The 27449-nt window shown below is 37.8% G+C and overlaps 1 protein-coding gene across 8 annotated transcripts; it reads left to right on the top strand.

Annotated features, from left to right (window-relative positions):
- The first annotated feature begins 338 nt into the window (after positions 1-338).
- Positions 339-27218, top strand: LOC135471885 (dual specificity protein phosphatase CDC14AB-like). 8 transcript variants are annotated; one of them, XM_064751298.1, is made up of 17 exons: positions 339-660; positions 1707-1797; positions 1910-1985; positions 5008-5100; positions 5449-5528; positions 10343-10409; positions 10924-10986; positions 11442-11529; positions 13182-13412; positions 14352-14490; positions 14888-15080; positions 16746-16852; positions 17088-17276; positions 19584-19622; positions 22009-22144; positions 22777-22818; positions 25544-27218. In XM_064751298.1, exons 1-16 carry the CDS (start codon positions 405-407, stop codon positions 22789-22791), a joined length of 1863 nt encoding a protein of 620 aa, XP_064607368.1. In that variant the 5' UTR covers positions 339-404; the 3' UTR covers positions 22792-22818; positions 25544-27218. The 8 variants fall into 8 exon arrangements, with proteins under 8 accessions (XP_064607368.1, XP_064607367.1, XP_064607370.1 ...); XM_064751297.1 differs by having other exon boundaries at positions 22006-22144; XM_064751300.1 differs by lacking the exon at positions 19584-19622.
- Positions 27219-27449: the final 231 nt, after the last annotated feature.

The raw sequence follows: 27449 nt of genomic DNA, 5'->3' as shown, positions 1-27449 counted from the left end.
CACACCATTATGTTAGGCCTCGTTACAATATTTCATTTCGGCCACACAACTACCTAGATATTTCCTATCGGGGGAGTTCCAACTGAGGTTGTTGATCCGGTTTGGTGATTATCGGCTAATTATCGCCCCATGTTCACCTTTTAATTCGTATCATTAAGCCCACAATGTGACGTTTCCAAAGTCAAGGTAAATACTGTAGTAAAATGATTGTGTTACTATTTGATGAAGGAACGAGTTCTGATTGGCTCACTGCTGGATTGTCATGGCTACCATTGTCGTCGCGTGCTGGATTGGTCAGAAGGTCGTCACGTGACCACCGTCTCCGTCTCTCTCGTTTTCAAACATGGCTGTGGACGTTAACAACTCATCTCAAGACACCACCTGATTTCGCCAATTTCTCACTTATGTTGTCAAAACTCGGCTCCGATCCTTTGTTATACAGCCACGACAGTGTCGGAAACAAACTGGACGATTTGAAGAAAGCACCACGCGCTCTTTGTCAAGTCGTAGAAGCCTGTGTACGAGAGATTTGGAAGAAATTCCGGCAGTATCGGTCAGTTTTCGAAGCCGCAGTTTTCAACATTCAAGCCGCCGCAAAAACAGTTCAAATTATGGCCGATGACAACGATGTAATCGGCAGTGCATCGGAGTATATTCGAGGTGAGTTAGTTTTAAAGGAGTGTATTAATGCATGTAACAGTCCAAGACTTATGTCTGCTGCACATGGAAGAAAATGTCAAAGTTTGGCACTAGAACTTGCCCAGACGTGATTTTTCCCCCTGTGCGGCCTATAGATCACCAAGATCACGTACATAACCTTACAGTATTAAAATTCTCATATCTACACAATCAGTTTGGCATTTGTCATATTATGGTGTATTATTTGTATCATTGAACGGACACTTTTTAGTTTTATAATTTGTTCTCGGTATGGTACATAGAGAACAAGTTTTGTACACGTTACATATAAATATAAAATTTAATGTTATCAGTCAGTGACACAGTTATATGAAATCAGCTGACTATTTACTTAGTAATATTTAGAATGGAAGGCCTAATTCAGTAAGTGAGAAGAATATTAGACATAAATAGCTGAAAAGCAGTAATGATTATTTTTTGTGTGTGTGCTTATGACATCATTATGAATTTGGAAAGTTGCTGTAGGCCTATATTTAAAAAAAAAAATGGGTGGGTCTTAATATCATTTTTCCTACACATATATGTCATCTGATCGTTCAGTGACATTAGTAGGCTTATTTTACTACTCAGGGGCCTCCGTGGCTCAGTTGATTAGTGCACAAGCACAGCGTAAAGACCCAAGGGCCTCTCTCCAATGCAGTCGCTGTGAGTTCATGTCCAGCTCATGCTGACTTCCTCTCCGGCCACAAGTGGGAAGGCCTGCCAGCAACCTGTGGATGGTCGTGGGTTTCCCCCGGGCCCTGCCCAGTTTCCTCCCACCATAATGCTGACTGCCGTCGTATAAGTGAAATATTCTTGAGTATGGCATAAAACACCATTCAAATCAAATAAATAAATAAATGTTACCACCCTTTAGCTCCCTGTATCATGTATAGGCTTGTGACATTAATTTTAGTAAGTTAAATAATCAGAATTGTTTCTTCATGTATGTGAAGTAATTATTTCTATAGTCATTCATGGAAATAAGGGAATATTCACGAACTCCTGGTTTTATTATTTTCTTTCAGATCGACTGTATTTTGCTACGCTAAGGACAAAACCGCGCTCGACGGCTCACACACATTACTTTTGTATCGATGATGAACTAGTGTATGAAAAGTAAGTGGCCTATTCTTGATTGCCCATCTTTAAAAAACAGTTTTAATTACTGTATTTCGGCATGTATGTGTTTATTTTATAATATTCTAAACTGTAACCTTTTTTCTTTCAGTTTCTATGCAGACTTTGGGCCTCTCAACTTGGCTATGCTATACAGATATTGCTGTAAATTAAACAAAAAACTGAAGGTAAGCATACCTCATACACATTTCCCCAAAACAACAGTAATATACAAGTATATACAAAAACAGTTAATTCCTGTTGAAAAGTAGTTATAACTGAAACTTAATTAGGACCTCTGACACCATGTGAACAGTGATGATACAGTCATGTTCTACTGTGTAACATTGTTTTTGTACTCCTTCCATCAATGGCTTCTCTAGTAATAGAGGAGTGATTCAATTTCAGCTACTACTGTAGCAGCATTTATTGACATGCTATGGTATGTGTGGTCCTTAATCCAGGTTAATATGCACACTGTGTCAACATTCCACGCGAAAAACATGTGCATGAACTTGATGGAAGTCAGGTGTACAAAGTGAAACTAGATTTGGTATTGTACCGTGTAAATGTGTAAGATACAGCACATACATGTATTTACATGTAGTGCTCTAAATTTGAAGCAAGTGGTGTACTGGCCTACTACACACATGTTACTAGAAGTAATTAAAACCAGGTGGAAGACGCTGTGGTTGAAATCTGATGGCTACATGTACAGGTACTATACCCAAAGTGTAATATTCACAGGAGCGTGACTTACAACCCCAGAGGCTTTCTGTCAGAACTAGGTCAGAGGGAAGAATTTTCATCAGGTAGTCAGTTACCTGTTTTAATGAGGATCCTGTTACTGTCAGCTGTCAAAACCAGCTTGTTTTTGTGGGTCAGTACGAACTACAGGGGTAAAGTGTACACGGCCCACATGAACTGCTAGTAGGGGCAAGGAAGGTTGATATTTTAGTGTGTAATGAAAGGAGTGAAATAGTTAAAGTTACAGCAACATGTATGCCGTTTGGCTTATTCTAACCTCTCAGTCTTTGTGAGCCTTTGTTGACTGGCATACTCCTTAATTTGATGAAAATGAAGGGCGACAGGAGACTCATCAGAAAGTAGACTGAAATTAGTGAATATTAAATTAAGCCTTCCAGAAAAAAAATGACACCATTGACAAGAATAACTGAAGAATTCTCATCCAAAACGAAATGTTCAGATGTTTTTGTACAATGATCTTTTTGTGAAGTGAACTTACTGTATTTTTGCTATGATTTATGGAATAAATCATTTATGACTTGTGACTTGTGTAGAAGAGAGAAAAAAAAAAATATTGCTTCTGAACCAGCATGGAGACTTCCTTCTGAAAATGGTTTATGCTTGTGTTTCCCATAATCCACACCTCCTCACTTCCTTATCTGTCAACCCTTGTTTTAAAGTACAAAACCCCTTAGAAATAGAGATACACAGTAGCTCTTTAAAAGTAGTTTTCAGAATGCTTCTTTGTCAAAAATTTGTTTTGTTTTTGTGTGGTATTGTTTTGCATAGGCAGACCTATTTTATTTATGCTGAATTAAATTAAACACATGAAATACAAGCAAAGAATTCCCATCAGTTAGCACATAATGTTGTTTTAAATTTTTCCCAATTGATGTACATGTAAGCCCAGCATATAGTGCCAGATTTACATGTAATCTCATAGGAAAGATATAGAAAAAAGAGAAACTTGCTGGGGCATTATGAAGGGAAATTTGCTCAGTACTAGTAATTAATTTACTAATACTAATAATTACAGTATTTGCCCTGTAAAATCTCAGGGTAAGTTTTTGAACTGTAAATTTTTCCAGTAGGATATCACCCTGCCTTCCTAACAAAGTTCAACCCACCTTTCTAAGATTAATAGAACTGGCTGTATAGAATCATGTGTAACTTGGTATTTGATTAAGTTTTAGGTCAAACACAGTATCATATTAATCTACAGGCAGCTACAAAATGGGAAGACTGTCAGTGTGAAACTGTTACCTGGTGTGTGTTAAGTGGTTTGTTTGTGGGCTGTGACACATGGACATGCATGTAGGTGTGAGTTATGCAAGTCTAGTCAATCTCTATGAACAGATGTTACTGGTATCTGTGGTTGATAGTGGGGTTTATCTGGGTCAGGCTCTGTATGCTCTGACCTATTTCCTAGCCTACAGAAAGGCCTGTGCTGAGCATTTGTTTGTAAACAACTGTTAGGAGGTAGTCATTGTGGAAAGGGATGCTTTGGCAGTGGAACTCTGAAAGGAAAACCCACAAACTGGTTCTGACAGTCTGTTGTTCCTGTGGTGGTAACACATGAATACACACTGCATCCTAATTAAAAATAAGTGTGCACAGAATTGCTGGTGGCTGTGTCATAACATATGGACGTGTGTGTAGTGTTACAGCAAATGTCATGTCATGTTCACAGTACAGACGTGTGTCATGTACATTTATGTATGGATCTCATCTGTAAAGAAACTTGAAACATTTATTAAATTTATTTGGTCTGCATATCTTAATTTTTTACCTGGGCACTTTATGTGCATGTACATGTAGATAACCTTTATCATCTCCCTTGATATCATCTCTCCTCCAGTATATGTATGTGAAGCAGTTTCAGTTAGCCTTCTCTACAATTCAAGGGCTGAATACAAGAACATTTTGATACTTTTTATAGGTGTCAAAATTTTAGCGTACAGGAAAAAAAACCCAAGTTATGGAGAATATTGCCTGATCAATTTAACTTCACTATTTGGAAACAAATTCTTTATAATTTTATTGATGTAAATTGTTTGTACAATGATTTAGAAGCAACATAAATTACATTGACACTGTAATTACAGTTCTCAGTATTACTAAATTATTAAAGTTATGGTTTCTTTATCATTAATGTCTGAAAATAATTTAGCCCAAATTAACCTTACCTGTTAGAACTGTGCCCAAATTGAAAAGCTGTATTTGGCTCTGAATGAATTATATGGTACATGTATGCATGTGTGTGATGATCACCGTTCATGCAGTGGTCTGTGACCATTGTAGTGGTGAAGTCCCTACCTTGTGAATAAGCAGTAGGACAAGGACATTGTTACCTATTGTGCATCATTGTGGTGTCAATTAAATCTGAACGTATTTGCTGATGTGATTTTAGACTGATAAATTCACTCTGATTGCAGTCTTAAGTATTTTTTTTTTTTTTGGCAGTCTTTCTCCTTAGCAAAGAAAAGAATAGTGCATTACACAAGTTTTGATGCCAGAAAGCGAGCGAATGCAGCCTTTTTGATAGCTTCTTATGCGGTAAGTGTTACAATTTCTGTACTGTTATATACATGTAGTTGTGACATTTTAAAACATATGGTAGCTGATGTAGAAAGTTTCAGAAAATTATCCGTAATCCAATGCAGAATACATTGTATTTAGAGCAAGCAGTCATATACTTTCATCATGATGTATACAAGAAGTGTCTCTCCACCCCCAATCCACCCCCACCCTGAGTTTTGCGCTAAAACATGTATCATGTCTTGATTCTGTACAGCAAACAAGGAAACTTTTAATTAATTTCCTTTATTTTTGTAACTCCCTGTCAGATTTAAGGATATGTAGGATTTTTATATCTATTGTATTGTCAGCTTTCTTAATGTTTAGATCATATATTTAAAGAAGACCCCAGAAGAAGCATACAGGCCTCTTGTTGCTGGCTGTAACCCCCCATTCCTTCCCTTCAGGTAAGAAATAATTCATAGCATACAGGTACATGTGTGGCTTTAGCAAGTGTTTCAGCTAAGTGCCTTTCTCATACATTGTACTTTAATTTTGTTGGAATATAGTGTATTAAAGACACAGAGACAGTTCGCTGGCTAAGAGGAATAAACATTACCTTATGGCTGAACAGTCTGCCACAGACATTGTCCACGTGCATCAAAACATAAACTGTCGATAATGATATCATGCAAAAGATTTAGTGGAAAACAATGCATGTACATGAGTCAACATGATATTTTATTTTTTGCCTTACATTTGAAAAGATTTTTTACACAAGCATGGTACATACTTGTACCTGCACATCACCCCTGTCAAAATACAGTTCGTCATAAGAGTATCATATGGAATTAGTGTACAATAGAATGTGGAAGTAACTGAATGCTGCTGTATATCCATGTATAACCCAAACAAAGCTGGAGGCCAACGGTCTATCTTGACCTTGTTGAAAATTTCATTATTTACTTCAACACACATTAGTCATTTGAGTAATATAAAACCTGATGTATACATGCAAATGTCAGGTAAAATGATTGCACCATTGAGACACTCTGGTGTGGATGTCCAAACTGTGTCACATCACAGCACTAGCCCTTGACAACTGTGGTCACTGGTTCAGATCCCATTCTTGCTGGCTTTTTATGTACCGATCATGCCAATATCAGGACCCGATTTCAAGAAGCATGTTCAAGTCAGAGCATGTCTCAGCTGAAAACTAGGTTTCCTCTGTATTATACATGTATGGTGAAAGTAGAGTTGATTTACCACGCTTGGACAAAACTTAGGGTTTTTACCTGGAGTATTGAGGAAAAGGTGGTTTGCCAGGTAGCTGAGCAGATTTCTTTTTTCCTTAAACCACTGTACTGTGACATGGTCATATTTGTGAAGTGTTCTCACCACCATGTATGGTATAAACACCAAAGGAACAAAGAAAGGCAGTCCAGACTTAGTATTTGCTGAGTGAGAAAAAATGATAGGTGTCTGAGATTGTGCAGTGAATGCTGAGTGACAAGAATATGTATTAAAGTCATAACACAGGATTTATGTTTTATGATGTGTATTGTGTGTATTTAAATTCCATTTTCTGTATAGTTTGTACATTGTAATACAGGTATGTTTATACATGTCTGTCGTGTACACTGTTTCGTCCAGTAAACTGACCGTTTTGACTTTACTGAGGGTGATTTTCAGGCTACACTTCTTTTTTCTTTTCACTGAACACTTGGGTTTGTTGTTGTTTAGAGCTGATTATGGTATATCAGGTCACATGTGGATTTGTTGAATCCGAGATAGCTGGATGTGCGTCTAGTTTGTGTGGACACGTAAGTGACATACACAGTACATGTACACGTACACGTCTTTCCTTGTACATGTACGTGCACAGGTTTTGGCTGACAGTTACACCCCATTGCTTATATTGTTTTATGCTTCAGTGGTTTTGCACATGTTTTGGAATATAATCTGCAAACCATTACCATCGAACCAAGTTAATGCAGTTTTACCTTCAAGTAATTGTCCAGAGGTACTGTGTATATATATATATATATATATATATACTATTGAATGTAGACCTTTAGACCTTGATTACTTGACTAACCACCCTATGATACATCGCACTTCTCCATTGTTGTAGCAGTGCTTCAACTCCTTACACAGCTCTGAAAGTAAGCAAAGATATAGCAGGCTTTTAAGTGGTGTCCATTTCACAAGTTATGTAAGATTGTTAAGACCAGCATATATCACTAGGGGAAACCTTTGGCTGGAATAGTTGTGGAAGGAATGCCCATGACCCCAATAACCCAGTCATACCGCATCATACCTCTAGACCATAAATTACTGCATATGTACAACATGTTCTGTAGTGTGTTATAAAGTTTGCTACATTAATAATTGTACATTCACTAGTGAAAACTAGTCTCCTAAAACAATTAGTATTGAGAGTACAGACTTGCATGCAAACAGGTTTCACATAACATAGGTTGTAGCACTTGTAGGAATTGGGTGCTAAGTTGTCAGATTTCTCCTGGTGAGGATTACATGCTACCTCAGGCTTTGAGGAAGTTTTCTGCTGGCAGTCGCATTGGCATGCAGCCAAAAATAGAAAGTATTACCTGCTTATTGAACCATAAGCTGAGAGTGAGGCTTGCTAGGGTACACCTTCACGTTTATGCACGTTTCTTAAGATCTTAGTTAACGTACACCAACATCTGTACCATACCGTAAGACTTCACAGGTGTGTTCAGGATTACAACTTTTCAAATGTTCGGCCTGCCAGTGATATTGTCGGAGAATACAGTCTGAACACGATTTACCTTCACCTCTCTTCAACGGAGAAAATATGTTTGACAGTGCCGACAGTCATTGTTAGAAAATGCCCTTGCAGTTTTGTAGCCCCATTATTGGTTGTGTTTACTTACACTTGTGGTTTGACCTTGAACATGGTGTACACCTTCATTGTCTGTAAACATGCTTACATCACTAAGTTAGATTATAGACCTGTTTAGAATTAGCGAGCACATGTAACTAACACATACCAGCATAACTAACACCAGAAATCAGTGGAATAGAATTGTTCAGTTGACAACAGCTACTGAGAATCGGTGAACAGAAACACCGGTTTGATACACAGTTTGTGTTTTTTACCTGAAGGAATATATTAATTTTAAGTGTCATGATGAGAAATAGCCTTAATGACCATACATTTCGCCCATAAATAACTTGCCCATTTTTCCTGACTCTGAGAGTACAGTCGATTTTAGAAAGGTGTTTTGAGATTTGCTTGGAACATGGGATCATATTGTACTGGAAAAAGTTTCAGTATCCAATATTTGGTGACATTTTTATGCCTCTAAAAATGCACTTTTCGGGGCCAATTTTCAGGCTACTTTGGGTAGTCACCATCACTTATGGTTACATGTTTGTCACTGAAAAAAATGATGTTCTTTTTGTTTGGGATGTTTGGATTCCTACAGACAAATAGTTTACTGTGTTGTTGACCAGTATTTCACAAATCTTGCCGTCTGTTAGGTCACTACTTATTTACAAGAATCTTCTTTCATGTTAATCATCGTTGTGATGTAATAATCACTTCATTCAGTGAACATAACATCTGACATTTTGTGTTGTAACATTTGTTAAAGACTACTTATCTTCCACAATTATGGTGTGAATATATCTACAGTTAATATGTCAGTCACAAGTGGGAAACTTTGTCAGGAAAGTTTGTCAGGAAACTTGAGAAAAGTTGATCATTTATCTGCCAATAGCATACATGTATGTGAAAAATTAAAACATGTTGAACAACAAACAAGTTTTGTTCATTGCTTTAAATGACTTAAATGACTGAGGACAGGTTATATGTATGTGTACATCTATTGATGAAAGTATGAGTATGGAAATATAGTCATTCCTGCCCATTAGATACATTTCCCAGGGTCATTGTTATATTTCACCTTAAGTTTGACCTGTAAAAAACACATTTGGAGACACATAAACACCTTAAGTTTGACCTGTAAAAAAACGCATTTGGAGGCACATAAACACCTTAAGGATGAAACTTTTAACACCAATGTGTTCTTGATGAAAAAATCATTTAAACTTCACAAAAACTCACCCTGGAATGGATGAGGTTGAACAAAAATAGGATGGCTCACCAAGGAAAAGTTAAGTTTTCATACAGATTTCTTTAATTTACAGACTTAAGCCCTTAGAAATCATCATATTGAGTTGTATTTTATGAAATTTCTTTTTTTGCACAGTTACAATGCCACCTTTAAAGTTGGGGAGCAGGACCATCTGTTTTTCATCTTGATATGGCCCTGTCTGAATTAGTAATGGCAGACTTCAAAAAGCCTGTGCACATTGTAGCCTTTATGATATACCCCATACACTGGAGCCTCACTACACTGACTGTACTCTGTAAAGGCTGTGGTTGGAGATTGTTTTCCTGAAGGTGTTGGCTTGTAGCTACACACACTGTACTCCATAAGGACACAAGTGTCAATTATGGGAACTTTGAAAGCTGGCAGCCAGTTGAAGAGGTTTTGTCAGTTTCAGGCATTACCTACCTGTAAATCTTGACACCTTGACAACTACGTTTACATGGACATACAGTCACCCTAAACCTGCACCCAAGAAACTTCAGTGAATATACATGTAAATGAAGTTAAAGCTCTAGGTCACATATGTGGAAGCACTATACAAAGAGACTCCAAAAGATGAATGAACTGTCACTTATTGGAGACAAGTTGTCCATCAGCCAGTATACATCAGCATGTCATGATGTGCGTTTAATGCTGGCCCCAAAGCCTGACTGACCTGGTCATATATTTTATCTGAGGTCAAGTCAGCGTGTCATGGCCCTGATCTCTGTGTAGATTGAACAGGTAAAATGTATATCAGGGAAGCCTTATTTACATGTACGTGTAGGTAGATTATCATCTGCGTGTTGTTGCAGTGCCGAAGCAATGTGACTGGACACTTACATGTACGTCTGAAAAGTCACATGGTACACTCAAAATCTGTACGAGTAGATGATGTTGAAAGAATTGAACAGTGGTTTTTTTTTAAAAACATTTTTTTTTAAATATATGCTAATTGAAGACTTTGTGGGGTCTGCCCCTACATTGTCATTCTCAGGAAATATACAAAATACAGTGATACTTTTCATTCTCTCATACATGCACTTGTATATGGTTTGAAGTTTCCTGTAAATGTACTTCATACATTGGCCTTAGTAGTATACAGTTATAACATGTCTGTGTATTTTTGTTTGTTTTAGAGATGCATCCTTCGGTGCTTGCTGCTACAATCTTACCTTGCTTGATTGTCTCCACGGATTAAACAAGGTAAGTCCAGGTTGTAACAGAAACCAGGTGACTTACATACATACATATATGTACAAGTACCCAGCCATGTCCATCTAAATATGTTAATTAGTTAATGAAATGTACATGTGCATGTATTTAGGTACATTCATGACAGTAATTTCTACTGGAGTAGTGTCAGTGACAATATAGAGTGAAGACAAAATAGGGTGAATGCATTCAAAAATAAAGGGAGTAGCAGCTACAAAATAGCAATCAAAGAATAATCAAATATTTAACATTACAAGTGGAAGTAAGAGTATAGGTATGGCTGTTACATGTAACAACATAGTAAAGACAGAGTGAAGACATACATCGTCACCATAGTATCTAGCAATGTGCTTTATTGTGTCCCTGTGATCCTTGTGTACATGCTTTATATTTCTTTGTTTTAGTTAACATTTACAAAAAAATTTTTTTGAGGAGTGGCACTTTAGAGTTGTGAATGCTGATGTGTGTGTCTTATAATGTCCTCCATTGGGTGTATTTGTAACAGGCCTTGGCGAATGGCTTCTTCAACTTTGACACGTTTGATGTGGATGAGTATGAGCATTATGAGGTAAGTAATGGATCATGTGACATACATATGCATGTTTCTGCAGAGAAGAGTGCTACATACAAGGTACAAGTAGCTGTAGAAGTGATGATAATCCATCAAAGTGATGACAACAATTAAACTTCCCATTTGTACTTGTACTGCATAAATTTGACACACTTTTATAGCCTGGTCTGTGCAGTGACCTTCACATACATGTGGCAGTTCTACAAACCAATCAAGTTTTGACTTTCAGTAGAATTTTTATTAAGGATGATATTTGAACAAATTGTTGCTCACTACTAGTGTTATGTGCATATACATGTATGTATATACACATCTAAATGTGAGTTTAATGAAGGTGTGTTTAGATTCCAGGGATCTACTGTGTGATTGTAATTTTTGCAAAAACACTGATGTCTTCCACCCACAAGTGCACTGATGTGAGAATGTATTTAATGGCTGTGTTCTTATTGCAGAAAGTAGAAAATGGTGACTTCAACTGGATTATTCCTAATAAATTTCTGGCATTTTGTGGACCTCATCCAAAAACAAGGATAGATAATGGTATGACATTCGGATAGGCATGCATTGTTTTAGAATGTGAAATACTTAGTTAGAATTTATGCATGTTACGATGTTCTGGATTTTCCAGTTCACCCAGTCGTGATGGAGATCACATGGGGCAGTGCACAAGTTTGTATTGACAGGGCCACATCTAGAGTCTCTTTGGTTCCTGAAAACGTTTGGACTCCGAAACTGTTCCCCGCCCAACCTAAATAAGCTTTATTAAAACCAAGACATAAATTAAACAAATATGTGATGGTTTACTATAAAAAGTTTAGTTTTCATACAAATTTCTTTTAATTCATAGAGTTAAAAGCTCTTAGAAAGCATCATTTTGAGTTGCATTTTGAAAATTTATTTAAGCACAATCACAATGTCACCATTAAAGTTTGGGATCAGAACATTTAATGTTTTTTTTTTTAAGTATGGCCCTGGTTGAAACACACACAATTTTGAAATCAAATCCTCTACAAGAACTTGTTATCCCTACTGGTTATTTTAGGCATTTGACCATTTTATAAACATGTTCTGCCTTATCCCTCTCCATCACGAATGGTTTTGAAAGCATGTTATTCTTATGTTGGTTAGCAATGCACTAATACCCACAGGCCTTCTTGTCTCTCCTTTTTGACAGTGTGTAGAAAATGGGGATTTAAACTGGATAGTACCAGGCAAACTGATGGCCTTTAGTGGCCCACACCCCAAGAGCAAGATTGACATGGGTAATAGGGTGTGCATGGCTGTTCTTGTCACCTTTGGCTTCCTTCTTATGTGTGGCGTTGGCTGGATAAAATACTGACCCATTGATTGGAGAAGGATAATGCATCAGTGTGTGTAAAATGCATTCACATTAGAACTGCTGGTTTCAGTTGTGTTTTTGTCCAATTCAGTATGATCATTTTTGGCCATTCTTGCTTTTTATAAAGTTAACAATTGGTTTTTATTCCAGTTGTATGTAAAACTTGTAACTGTCAAGCATATTAAGGGACATTAAGCACTGATACATGTCCATTTGCTCAATGGCCTTCTCACATTGCTGTAGTTTTTATGTGCTGTATGTGGTATGTGCTCAGCTTTTTCCAAGTATATTCCTGCAATTGCTTCATTATGGCTTTGTAATTTGGGGTTGCAAATCTTATCTGTATATGCTTTGTGCTGCAAAATCTGTTTGGTATCACAAAAAGTACTGATTTGTTGCGACAGAGCTTACATCAATCAGGTGAGCGGTATGAGTGGTAGGCTGAAGATGAATCAATGTACACGTTCACGTGCATGCCTCATCCCTTTTCACATGTTTCTCCATACATAGATATCCATACATAGATCCATGCATATCTGGTTTTCTAAACCATACCCATAGCCAAATGCATCTTAATTTGTTGTGTACATTTGAGTTCGATAATTTGGGATTAAATCGAAAAATTGTTTTAATTGGACATTTTTGGCTTTTGGCTGAATATTGGGGAAGAAAGGAAGATAATTTATTTTGATGATGTAATTTTTTTTGTTTTTGTTTTGATGAACGTGCAAACTATGGGTGTAATTTCACATCTGAATGTGTGAATATTTTTTTTTCTCTTTTTTGTCTTACAGTTCAAAGATATGGACTTAAATATATGTTTGATTATCCATGAATACTTGTTATCCAACAGGTTATCCGCTCCATGCACCCGAGGCTTACTTCCCTTACTTCAGGAAACACAACGTCACCACCATTGTTCGTCTCAATAAGAAGATTTATGATGCCAAGCGCTTCACAGACGCGGGCTTTGACCACTACGACTTGTTCTTCACGGATGGTAGTGTTCCCAGCGACAGTATAGTTCGGCAGTTTTTGGAATTGTCAGAGCTAGCTGATGGGGGAGTAGCTGTCCATTGTAAAGGTTAATAACCAAGTTTTATTTTATGCTTTTAGATTCTACAGAACATGTAACTTAATATTTCTAGTTTTAGATCCTAGGTAAAAAGGAACAAGAAGCAGATCACATCCAGAGCTCCATTTTTGTACACTTTATTCTTTATCCTGAAACAAATTCAAAACCTCAGCAATATAAACAGTGGAAAAACATTCCTTTATGAGAGTACAGTTGGAATAGTTCCTTTGTTATTTTGTTTGAAGATTAATACTAGTAGCTGTAAACCCCCAATCTGTACTTTTTTGGTTAGTTTAATTGGTATTTACATATAAATATTTCTCTAGTGTAAAACATATTAAATCAGTTAGCACGCTAGCACAGCGTAATGACCCAGGAGTCTCTCACCAATGCAGTCGCTGTGAGTTCAAGTCCAGCTCATGCTGGATTCCTCTCCGGCCGTACGTGGGAAGGTCTGCCAGCAACCTGTGGATGGTCGTGGGTTTTCCCCGGGCTCTGCCTGGTTTCCTCCCACCATAATGCTGGCCGCCGTCGTATAAGTGAAATATTCTTGAGTACGGCGTAAAACACCAATCAAATAAATAAATTAACAAAATGTATTAGACATGCCAAGCACAAAATATACAAAAAGACATGTACATGTATTGAATTGTGAAGACAAGGAGAGAAAATGAGAAGACTAACTTTCTTGTCAAGCACAAAATTTTATAAACATGTTCTGCCTTATCCCTCTCCATCACAAATGGTTTTGAAAGCATGTTATTCTTATATTGGTTAGCAATGCACTAATACCCTCTAATACCGATTCTTGTCTCAAAATATAGAGAGAGACATGTACATGTATTGAATTGTGAAGACAAGGAGAGAAAATGAGAAGACTAACTTTCCTACATCTTGTGATAGGTAGTTTGGCTATTTAGACGTACATGTGTCCTCTTTTTCTGGCAGCGGGTCTTGGCAGAACAGGGACATTGATAGCATGCTACATGATGAAGCACTACAAGTTCACAGCAGCGGAGTGTATAGCCTGGTGCAGGATTGCTAGGCCAGGCTCCATCATTGGCCCTCAGCAAAACTTTCTCGAGGAGTAAGTGTGGGAAACTACCAGAAATATACCTGATTGAGTGGTACCGCTAAGGTTCAAAAGTTGGAGGTTTTCTAAATCACTGGTAAAAGTTCATTTACATTCTTTGCCCTTTGAGTTTATCTCCATTATTAACTCCTCTCAAGACAATAAGATACAGAATTGACAGCTGCGTCTGTATTGGGTTATGAGGTGGAGTGGGTAGATCTTGTCTCATTTGCACTAAACGTCCAGTACCCCACCCACTCCCTTTCTAATCCCCTTCTATAAACATCATAGCGTAGATTATATATGTCCTTGATGCATCAAACAGAAATCTTAAGATAACACCCCCCCCACCCCACAACAGAAAAGAAGAAGAATCCAATCATTACAGTGTGTTCCGTTTTTTGTTTGTCAGTAAACAGGCCTGGTGCTGGATGCAGGGAGACTTGCACCGGGCTAAGCAAAAGGACCGTTACAGGGAGAGACAGACTAGTGTCTCCAAAATCCTCTCTGGGGTAGATGACATGAGGATACAGGATCTGGACAATGGGCGCTTCAGGTCAAATAAGCTTACCTCCGACGACATCATTGATAACAATGAGGATGAGGTATGTGGACTGCCTGTATGTGCTTGCCAGGGTTAGTACAGGTCTTCACTAGGTCTATGAAAGCCTTGAATGTAAGAAACAGCTTGGCATACTATGGGCTGATCTATAAACAGGCTACAGAACCAACCTAAGCTTAGACAATACGTTCCTGTACATGTCAGGGTTATATCCAGGAAAGTTGTGTCCTTGTTTGAACCTGGAGGTTAGTGCCTCAAATAAGATAAAACCCACTGTTCAGATGACTATTATCAAACAGTGTTCATGTAAAAAAAATGTTAGACATCACCGTAATATTGAGCTTTGCAGCACGTTTAATTTCTGGATGAATTTGAGTGGTTTGTTCTAGTTTTGGTGACACAACCCCAAAGACATTAGCAAAAACACAATCTATTATAGCCACCTGTGATAGATGTTCATAAGCGAATATTCGTAGCTCTTAGACGCATATATGACCAACCCAGTGGTCCAGTGGTTTCTGTCAGATTCTCACTGGAGAAGTCTGCTCTGCTGCCGGATACTGTTGCTTCTGGACTGGTATCTGGTGTTTCATCTCGCCTTGTAGGCTGAATTTTCTTAAACAACGAATATAGCGTCTGATTATTGTCCTCTTTCAGCTTTTGTACATATCCGCATGTTGCAGTCTTGCCACTGCCCAGCCTAGCCCCACCTTTTTACGCCATTCGTTCAAAGCAGCATACTCTTGTCACCAGTTTTTACACATTATTTCCACGGTTAACATCTGCATGGAAATTTTAGCAGTACCACTAGGTGGACAAAGCTTCTTGTTATTGTGGCGTTACCTCTCCTACTTTGGCGAGAAATGACGAACTCCGTGATTGATAAATATGAAAGATAAAGCCCCCAAGTTCAAGTGCTTTGGTTTTAAAAAAAAAAACATTCCATTGATTTTTTTTTTTAAGCGTCTATTTTACGGACATAGATTGGCCCTAGATCTAACCCTGCATGCAGTATGCCCGCTCAGTATGCTGATTTTCTTGTGGAGAAATTTGTTTTCTGACATTTTGATATATCAGGGTTCATTGCTGTGTTCATAACTAATGACATTGTATTAAATTACTTGAGCGGGGCCTCCATGGCTCATTTGGTTAGCGCGCTAGCCCAGCGTAAGGACCCAGGAGTCTCCCACCAATGCCGTCGCTGTGAGTTCAAGTCCAGCTCATGCTGGCTTCCTCTCAACCTGCGGATGGTCGTGGGTTTCCTCTGGGCTCTGCCCAGTTTCCACCAACCATAATGCTGGCCGCCATAGTATAAGTGAAATATATTTGAGTACAGCGTAAAACATCAATCAAATAAATAAATAAATAAATTACTTGAGGATTTTGTGCATGTAACTCTAAAGTTTTTGTTCCAAGTAGCCTGGTAAATATAAATATTGGACCTGCATTTTTTAAAATCGTGTAGACAGTTTTACGGCACTTTAGCCTTTGTCCACATGATAGCTGTAAACATGACACGATGTATCTCCAGTTTGCTTACCTGGTTAGGCAGGCGTGGTGACAGGTATATTCAATATCTCTTTCTTGAGCTGACAATTCTTGATATCCCATCCCTCATGGACTATCTGAATAATGTAATCAAACTATACCTGACAAGATGAATTTTGTTGATGCAAGGTAGTGGTAATGTTACTGGTATATGTTGTAGGTTTACTCGGGGCCAGTGACTCGCAGCAGGGAAACACAAGGAGATAAACTGAACCAGCTGAAGCTGTTAAGGAAACACCCTCGCTCAGCTACTACAGGAACTATAAGGTATGCTTTGAAATTTCAGCTGTTAAGTGACTGTATTTGAGGCAAGTTTCATGATGAAGTATATTTACTATTTTTCCATCACATACAAGTTTCTGTTCAGGTGTTTAGTGTAAACAGTTAAACTTGTACCTTGCAGTACTGAGATATTACATGTATTCAGTTATTACATAACTTGTTTGTTTGAAAATGAGCTCATCACAAAATGACTGCAATAAATTCTGTTGCTGACGGACAGTTTTGAGGATGGTAAAGTCCACAGGCGCTCCACGACCCAGCCCCTGAGGATGTCTGGCTCTAAAAGTGCCCAGGCTGTATCGCCTCTCAAGTCCTCCAAAATCTTCTCCCTGGCAGCACAAAACCAAGCTAACTCGACAACGAAACGCTCCACGCGTCATTCATCTAGCTCCTCCCCCAGTGCCAAAAGGTAAGCTCTTTGACATTGCTAAGGAAGATAGAGGTTCAGATCTTCCAGTCAGTCCACTTTGATTCAGGGACTTTCTTGTTAGGTCAGGTACGTGTAGATGTAGGTCTACACACATTTAAGAAGTATAACAAACGTTAGGAGTAACACCAGTACCTGTGTATTGCTGTAAGGTGCTTTGTGAGACCAGAAACCAGATCAGAATCAGCGTTTGTACCATTTTTTTATTGAAGGGGACATTGATCATATCATTCATTTTAAGAAAAAATTGATTCTGGTTAGCATATCAAGGTTATCAGGGTTTAGAGATGATGTGATGAGAAGACCCACACATACTGCCATTGTGGTTACATGAGCAGAAGGCTTCGTGAGTGCAACAGGACTTGTCAGGGTACAGGCATATCAGGGTACAGGCATATCAGGGGAGACTGATAAGTCTTCTTTTAACTCCTTGTTAAGGGTTTAGAAAGATGACTGCAGCATTACCTGTTGGTTTGGTAGACACTTTTATCACAAAATCTTGGTCAAATTCCTCAGCCATGACTCACAAGCCATCCATACATCACTGAGTTGATCATTCATGTACATGTGTTTGCTTTGATGATTGTTCTTCACAAAACATCTGTATATTGTGTATACACACACCAGCACGTCCCCACTCACAAGTTATTAGTCCCTTATGTGATGGGACTGTACATGTGTCGGGTTACACCTCTTGTGGAAGTCTACCAATGTGTCATAAGTCCATTTCTTGGCCTTGTTTTCAAAGTAAGAGGTCATATTGAATTGGAACATCAGCACGATACATGTGATCGGGGGACATATGCCACAATTCAGGTGGCCGGCAAACATTTGTTGAAGACCACTTGTCTTACATCAATATGATGTGCATATGTGCATCACATCATCATATGGGAAAGTTTGTCAGTAACTAGACTATTAAGGATCGATGGTTTAGACCGGGCACTCTGGTTTCCTCCTCCACAGAACATGAAATCATTAGTTGACTAGCATTGCTTTCGCAATACAACCAACACACTTATCACATCAGTCAGTACCATACAGATTTGGAACAACATGTAAGCCGAACTGTGTAGCAGACATTTAACCAATAGTAGACCTGAAGGAATGTTTTGAGAGTGTGCAGTCTTACCTTATTAAGCTGGGAAATTACGACTGTAGGCAGTGATTACAAAACAAAGATTGCCATGCGTAGTTTACATGTAGGTGTCAGCATGTTCATTTACTACAGGCCTCTGACAATGAACATGGAATTTGTACTTGTACATGTAGATGCTTTAAAAGAATGTTTTCCACATAGCCTGTCATAAGCTACATGTGCAAGCTACATGTAGTGCTCTGTCTGCAAAGTAACCCAGTAGTTGTTTTACTAACAGCATGGCACCATTAACTGCTACCTTTCTTAGGTGCAATGCCAAAGGAGAGTATTTTATAAGAGCAAGAATGTACATGTATGTGTGAAATGTAAACAGGTGGAAATACATGTAGATGGAGTACGTTTCTGACTAGTCTTTATTAAAAGCTCTTGCCCAAATTTATAGTCACATGATTGATCGTAGCATTTGCTAGATTATAGTGAATGGTCTCTCTTCCACCTAATGAGTTATGGTGAAAGAAGAAATCAAATAATAAAACTGAATTTTCCACTATGACATAAGTGAAAAGCATACAGTAACCCAATTTTGTTATCCCATAAGTATTTGCATTAGAACTGCATACATGTCCATGTACTTTGCACATGTAGTACAAGAAATGACTAAGAAAAGACTAATGCACTCCCAGAAGTGTGATATACACAGAGGAAAATAATGACTGTAAACAGTATGATCTTTGAAGTCAGTGTACATGTATTGTCATTGTTCTAACATTGACAGCTCTGTGTGCTTTGGGAGTATAGTTTCTCTAGTCATGTGATGTACAGACTGTCTTGTTAGATTTGGGGACAGAGGGTGTTTGATCCAGTTAAGGTACTGTACTTGTATGTGCAGTGACCTGATGTGATAGGGTTTTAAGGCTTTCAATGTCTGTAATTGTGATGTAAGTAGTGTCAATGAGCCCTGCACTGGAAAAGTCATGGGTTTATAAGTAGCATTAATGTTGCATTAACACTGTTGCACTCACATGTGCTAAGATAAAGACATGTCAGTGCCACATTTTCATGGTTCGAAAATGAAGCAACTTTGAGACTACGCTGTATAAAGTGTAAGTAAGGTTGAACAGGGCTTATTGTTGATATTAAAGCAGTAATGTGACATGGGGATTGTCATGGTTACTGATGTTGTCTTGCAGAGCCCACTATTCCTTTAGGAGACTCATGAGGACAGACATGTAATTATACCTGGTCTTTACTTAGCTCTATCTGTTGTCTCGACTACTGTGCTGTGTGTGAAATGACCCTCTTTTGTTTGGCATGTAACCACTTGTGGTCCTGCAGCTTCATTGACAAGGTACATGCAGCTGGAATATATGAGCACCATGCATAAACCATTGCACCTTGGACAATTTCCTTTTATATTAAACTGCAATTGCTACTATAGTTTTGACAGCTTCGTGATGTCCCCTTGGTCCATAGCATCTTCTAATGATAATTAAGATGCAAGGTCAGCACCCAAGAAATTTGCACACAGATTAACTTGTAGGAGTATGGTGGTGAAGTGTCTTGAGGCACTACACCTATGGTACACGTGTCTAGTATTTAAGGGCATTTGTGGACATTACATGTAGGCACCAACATTGGGTATAAAGAAAGGGCTCTTTGCTGTTGTCAGTTGTAGCCCCTCTGCTTTCTGATTTGTCACGCACTACATGTAGAAAGTTCCAAATGCCTCCAACCTGTCTGATCATCCGTTTTTGCATCAAGAGGTCAAACTTACACATGATAGAAGCCAGTCAAATTGTCACCACTAAGTTGGTGCATGAAGTTGGTACATCCAGTCTTCACTTTCTCTCAAGAAGGAAGCAAAATGGCTGCGTGTGTATTCTGGATTATGATCCAGATCATGACAGAGCACCGGGATTAGTTTAGATAATGGAGACATGCTATCTGTTGTGAACAACTGTTACTTCACCCAAGATGATCCTGGCTGATAGACCATAGTGCTTATGAAGCGAAATCATGGTACAATGGGACACCACCCTGCTGTCACAAACTGAAAACTCACACCTTCCATTTTATTTTTATTTCTTTTTGTTGCTCTTTTGTGCTATGCAGAATGTTGCACTTGGGTGCCTGCTGGTGTAGCCTTCCCCCAAAGTTTTCTTGGCTGATTTAGCATGATTATTTAGTTGTGCTGTTCTACACAAGTATCTCAGTATATGTATGTACAAGTAGTTAAACAATCAAACAGCCGCAGTACCTGAGAAAGTCTTATTGCTAATGTGGATGACCTCTGCATGCTGCCTGTGTGCTGCCTTCTGAACTGTACAGCTACTAATTAATAAGGAAGTACCTTTACATGGTACATGTAGGAACCCTCAGATGCATGTATTTTCAGCTGGTAACAGCCAGTAAATTCATATTTATGATCATGTTACATGCACATGAGGGAAAGATACAGTGTACCGAGCTTTCGTGTATGCTATTGGATCTTCCCAACGAAACTCTAGTCACATTAGGGTGTAAGTGGACGAGCATGGTTGGCATGGTATAGATGTGATTAGATTCATATTTCAAGCCAAAAAATAGTCCCCACATTATTCTTACGTGCCTGGAATATCATTGAAAATCATGGAATTGGCCTGGTATTGAATAGTTGGTCTGTCTAAATCTCAGCAATGCAAATGGGCCTGTCAGCCTTTTACTACATGCTCATGTAAATTTTCTATACCAAGTGTATGAGTATGAAGTACTTGGTGACATCTTGCATTCTGTAGGTCTTAGTAAGATCTAATGGGGCACATGCAGATTTTCCTGTTGCGTGCTGCGGTTTCATCTGTGACAAATTTGGTCTACTCACTTTGACGTCGTGCTATTGACGCTGCAGTGGAATATCCACCATCACTGAATGACCTAATACATCCCATTTCGAACCCCTACCGGTATCCCATTATGAACATGTGTTGTTTGGATTTGGTAAATGCAACATAGTCTTTTTTATGCCTATAGAATGTTGAGGAATATCTAATTATGTCACAGTGAGACTTAATGTCTTGTGCTGGTTGCATGGGTAAAACAGACCTTTCCTCATTGTGCAGTCAACACGATGCAGTGTGCACAACCTTATTTTTCTTTTAATTCCTTTACCTTTAGTCTTCACGTCACATTCTATTGCACTAGCCACATATTTGTTTAGATCAGTTTCGGTACTAAGTAAATAAAGGTGACATACATTTCATTATTTTTTTTTTCAATTCCTTTGTGTAAAGAAAATTAAACAAAAGAGTACATGATGTTTAAGTTTTCGTCCTGTGTTTAGTAGAATGATGAGTTTTCTTTCTGAGGTGCCTGTGTACATGTAGAAAGCACATTATTTATGTAGTGTTAACATTAACTGCTGCATACATGTGTACTAGATTTGGAGCATGAGAGGGATGTATGTAACAGTGGTCTCCATGTACATGTATTCATCATGCAAAGCTCTATCAAGAGAGGACACATTTTATGCTAACTTAGATATTCTGCATTGTTGTTTATTTCTTATGGATGCTCATGTTACTGTAATTTGTCAATATTTGTGTTTTTTGTTTTTTTTTCTTAATTTCTTACCTCTAGCAGTGGTAATGTAGGTGTTGCATATGAGTCTGACTACCTCGATAGAAAAGGAAAGAGCTCAAAACCCGATATCTATAAATCAGGGGAGGACATTGGGCCTTCGTGGCCTTACAAATATCAGTATCGGTCCAGTGTGACAGTAAGTTATGGTTTTACACACAATAGTCATTTCTGTTCACTCATTTTATATGTACACAATATTTGTTATGGTCTTTGTGCACTTTTTGTTGTTCATCTGTTTCCTCTAGTATTTATGTACATTTTCTCTGCACTATGTAATAATGTACATGTATTTATAGCCAAGAATATGGAATATTTCTGAACACACTATGTACAAGTATCAAAACCTATATGTAAACCTGTGAACTGTACAAGTTTTGTTGCTGTCACATATCTTGCTGTTTGTTGAACCTTTGGGTTTTTGTTGAGAAGATGCAGATTTTGAAAGTGCTGCGCTTAAGGTGAAAACTCCAGGAGGTTGCAAACCAAGTTTTTGTTTTGGGGCTAAATAAAAATAAAAAAAATATAATGTTTGGGCGAATGAATAAGCTATTGCATACACACTTAGCAAGCATTTCTAATACATGTATGGAAAAACGTTGCGGCGTGTTCATGCATATTGTTTTTAGTTTACTTACATATATCTACATGTAACTTCTATATATTTAGGATAGACGTTTGATATAGACACACTGTCTGTAGTGTTTAGTATATGTAGCTGTGTTGTGTTTACTGATATTGTCCATAATGCTGCTCCACCATTTTCTTCAGATCACAGAAGGGTAAAGTAGAAATGGACACTTTGTGATTGATGTAGGTATCCAGCATGGGGCTGCCTAGCTATAGACTCAAATACACAGGCCACTGTCATCATAAAACTTGCTACGAAACTTTTCTCTGTATATATTCACAACCTGAATCGGCAGGAAAAGTTACGTATATGAGTTATTGAGAGTGACCTCAGGGCTGTACATGTATTTGTGAAGTAACCAATGTTGCTGTGAGGAATAACATTGTGTGTGCTAACAGGCTAACATGGCAAATTTTCTTTTAATGTTGCAGTGGGCTTTTTAACTTTCAATCACTTCATCATACTAACACCATATATGTGTGTGTATTTCATAAGCTCATAGTAATAAAAAAAAGAACAAAAACATCCGTTCGCACATTTTTTGTGTAAAAGTACATGTATGAAAGGAAGTGTGAGAATTAGTTAAGATTTACAACCTGTTTGCGTAGTTTAAAAAAACTTTAGGGATGCAAGACTGGTTGTCATGTGACTCTTGCATGGACTGGATTTGTCCTAAATTTTCAGAATATAAACACTTCCACCGTTTATGTTCATCTTTGAGACCCAGCCTGCATGTACAGTAGGTGAATCCATGCTGGATTCATTTGTGAAGGAATAACTAACTGCATGTCATCAGGATGTAACCAAACCAAAACTTTTCTTCTGTTTACATGTAGGTGTTTAAACCTGTATTATAGTGTTTGATATTGCACACACAGCCGAACTGTCGCAGTGGATCTAGTATGAAAGTATAAGCCATCACGTAATGAAGACTGGTATTGGCTAGGTCTAAACAATTAAGCAGTTTAGTATTGTAATGTTTTGCAGTACGTTATCTGTTTTGTCAACTGGTAATCGCAAGCGTATATACATAATTGTGCAGTCATCAGAACTCTGTAGTCAGATCCTTAATCAGGGCCATTAGCTTGGGGATGGCTAGTTCAGGCTAGTACACATATGTTATCACAGTGTGAAATCTCCGTTTAACAAAGTGGGCCCGCAACTACTATGACAACATATTGAAGAGATCACTAAGTGTACTTAATTAAAGTAAGCTTTGTGTGACTCAACACCATTTTCATGAGGCACACTTAGCATCAAGTAGCCCAAAGCTATGTGCACTTCATGTCTGTACAACATTCGTTGTTATGGTAGATGAGGGCTTACTTAGCTTAGTGTTTTCCTTGAAAACAAGGGGCAGATTCCACAAAGTCAATTCTGATTTAAGTCAAAATTTAAAATAAAATCTTAGAGCTTATTATTCAGTTTTAGAAATTAATATTGTGCCCACCTGATCAATGTTATCTTTAGACAGATTTGTCCAAATTTCAACTTCCGGTAACAAAATCTAAGCATTATGAAGAGGTCTTAAATTTTGACATGTCAGAAATGACTTGTCGAATCAGCCTCAGGGCCTAGAGGTGGTTTCATGAAGCTCACCTAGCTAAGTTTGCCCTTTACTACTATGGCTACATCATTTGAAGTGCACTTAGCTAAAGGCTACTTAACACCAAGTATACTTCATGAAACTAGACCCTACTCTAAGTATGCTTTAACTGCCTGGGCATTATATGTCATTGAGATATAAAGTACACTTAGCATTAAGTATGCTTGATGAAAACCAGGGCCAGATTGTGTGGTGAACATCAATCAGGGTGATTGGGTTAAGGTTGGTATCAGTGCACCATACAGTCAAATTAGGGCTTGTTCGTCACCACTGCGTGAAGTCACAAGAATAGGGAGACCTGTCAGTGTCATGAATTATTTCAGTCTTTGTGGGATGGTTTATCATTAAACCATAGAAGTAGATGGAGGGTATTTTGCTCATGTGACTTTCCATGTTATTTCACCCAAAGCCTTGTGTGTACAATGAAGGATGACTGATGTGATTACACAAAGTGCTCATGTACAAAACAAAAAAGATCTTATATATGAGTTAATTGTGATCTAACAATTGAGGTGATTGGTAATGGCAGATGTTTAATGTGTACTTTGCTCTCATTGTTTTCATAACCCATGTTGTGTCACACTGCATGAATCACTGTCACTGCCCTTTATTGTGCACTATGATACAGTTGTGTATGCTGTACTAAACTGTATGCTGTACAACACCATGCCTCTTAAATGTACATTCTTCATGTCCAATTTGCTTACTGTCATTAACCATGCTCATAGCAGGCTTGCACAATTTTGTATTTTGTAGTCGTTTTGTGTTGCATGAGCACTTGAGTAGTTTGTATCATAAAATACATATAGAGGTGTGTTGTATAGTATGGTCTGGTGTGTCACACAAGATAGTATAATCATTCAGGTGGTACAGTGCCGAGGATGTGGGAAATGTGGCTGTTATGTGCTCATGTAGGTAGTTTTTGTGGTGGCTTGTTTTGGATTTGGACACCATTCATGGTGTGGAGATTCAGTCACTTAGACATGACAATTAAATGATGTAAACAATTTTACCTAGATTACTTAGATATTTGTACATACAATTGTTCCTGTGGACAGTAGATATGAGCACAGTCTGAAGCAGAATGTAAGATGTTCAGAATGTATTATTTCAGTGATCTCGTTCTATCCTGGGATGACACTCTCCATTCATTTAAATCATCTGTAATAAAAATTGTTCTCATAAATGCCTTAAAATGATGTACTTTTGTTGTTCAGATCGAAATTTTTAAAAGAAAGAAAATTCATTTCTTTTGTCCAAGGCATAACTATTTAATGTTGTTCCTTTTTTTGTTTTGACAGGTCAACAGCGCATACTCGTTCTACTAGAGCCTCTCTTCTGCGATGAGTTTAAAGAGAGATAACTCTGTCACCTTGTGATACCGAAGCTTTATTGGTGTGCCTTCAGCGCTTCAAAGAAGACTGGTTCTGCCCTGCATTTTTTATAGTAAACTTAGACACCAGTACCATGAGTAACATACCAACATTTTATTATAGCACTGACGTATGCAGCCAGAAATCCTGCCTTGAAACTGCAACACTTACATTGTACATTTATTCACACTTTCAGTAACTTTGCTCCAGAAGTAAAAATCATAAAGCAGTATTTTTGCAACCCTGCGTGCCACTAATCATGTTTGTGATGAAGTTATATAAGTAGTTTGCAACAATCTCACTTTTGAATACACTTTACAGTGTAAAGCTTTTTTATTTCAAGTTGTATAGTGCACATACTCTGGGCTCTTTTAGAACTATTTATTAATCACACTTTATGCATGCTGGCATAGCATCTATCTATAGCATTCTATTTATCTATGTTACAATAATAACTTGTCTCCCAATAAACAGTAATTTCTCGAATTTTATATAATTTTAATGCTGGGGTATGTTGTAAGGATAATTTGCTGTTGAAGTGTTAATATTTGAGGTACCGGTATTATAGTCAGTAGTGTTCAGCATAAATTGCAGCCATTGTTGGGATATATATTGTATTTGTTTCCATTTTTCTATATACTATACTTATAATTGCAGTGCATGTTATTATTTAAAATGTTAGAGACATGCAAGTATGGCCCAGAGTCATTGTAATACCTTTTTTATATAACACTTGGACTCAATACTGATTGCTGTTTGTTGAAATTAATTACATTTGATAATGGTGTTTCAGTCATGTCTCGCACGTTTGCTGTTACATTGTGACATTTTTGTCAGACTGCAACAAACAATGTTGCGTTGTTTTCTAATGATACAATGGACTCTGTTTTAGAATAATTGTCTTTTGTGGTCAGTGTAGTTTTTCTTTTTAAAACCATTTCTCCCTGTCACCGTATGCTTTTTAATATACAAATTTTGGTGTGGAGTGTTATACAAACGAATTTTGGTCGAAAACTTTTATTAAGGCTAAATGTACATAATAACAGATGACTCTTACATGAAGTGTGTGACAGAATTTAGTGCTTGCCCTCATGGATGATATATATGTGTAGATGTATCTTGCTCTGGTCATGTTCATCACAGCTACTTGTTACATATATCTATGCATTATTTGTAGAAACACATATTTATAAATTTGAATGGTGTGTAAATATGTTTAAGAATAATAATTGTACAAAATGTGTACAGATTTGAACATTTTACATCCCACGTATACCCCTATTGTAAGAAAATAATGTTTGTATACAAAAAGTGTATTCAGATTTTAAAGAAGAAAATCCATGATTAGCTGTTGTTGTTGTTGTTTTAGTAATAGTAGGTGATACTTGTACGTTAGTCCCTTGTGTTATGTCTTAGGGAGTTTTGGGTGTTTTATAAATGATTGTTGAGGCACAAGGCTTACAGTAATTGCCTTGTGTCATGTTATTATTGTACAGGTTTGCCAGTAATTTATATATGGCCCATCCAACAAGTGTTGTAATGCATAGAGCAGTTATTGCTGCATATTTTTATAATTAATTAAAGAAACCGGTACATGAAATTATATATGTAGTCGTTAGTTGTTTTTATGCGAAGGTTCTTGTGGGAAAGGGAGGGGTGTGGGGTGCACTGGAATCACCCTTATAGCCGCCATTAGGGTGTGCACATATAGGGGATGTTTCTCAATGGTGGTCGCAATGTTACGCCGGTCGCAAATACAAAGGCGGCAAATGCCGTCAATATGCGTCATCATGGTGATTTGAGAAACCAGGCCCTGTAGCGTACGACGCACGTG

The sequence above is a fragment of the Liolophura sinensis genome, chromosome 7 (assembly GCF_032854445.1).
Source record: "Liolophura sinensis isolate JHLJ2023 chromosome 7, CUHK_Ljap_v2, whole genome shotgun sequence".
NCBI lineage: Eukaryota > Metazoa > Mollusca > Polyplacophora > Chitonida > Chitonidae > Liolophura > Liolophura sinensis.
Note: the sequence above shows the minus strand (reverse complement) of the source record. Positions and strands in the feature narration are given on the sequence as shown.

Excerpts from the sequence above, each read along its gene's own strand:
- LOC135471885 (XM_064751297.1), top strand. The coding sequence starts at position 405 with ATGTTGTCAAAACTCGGCTCCGATCCTTTGTTATACAGCCACGACAGT. Across the intron at positions 5,101-5,448 it reads TTTTGATAGCTTCTTATGCG|ATCATATATTTAAAGAAGAC; the intron begins GTAAGTGTTACA and ends CTTAATGTTTAG. Across the intron at positions 13,413-14,351 it reads AGTAGCTGTCCATTGTAAAG|CGGGTCTTGGCAGAACAGGG; the intron begins GTTAATAACCAA and ends TTTTTCTGGCAG.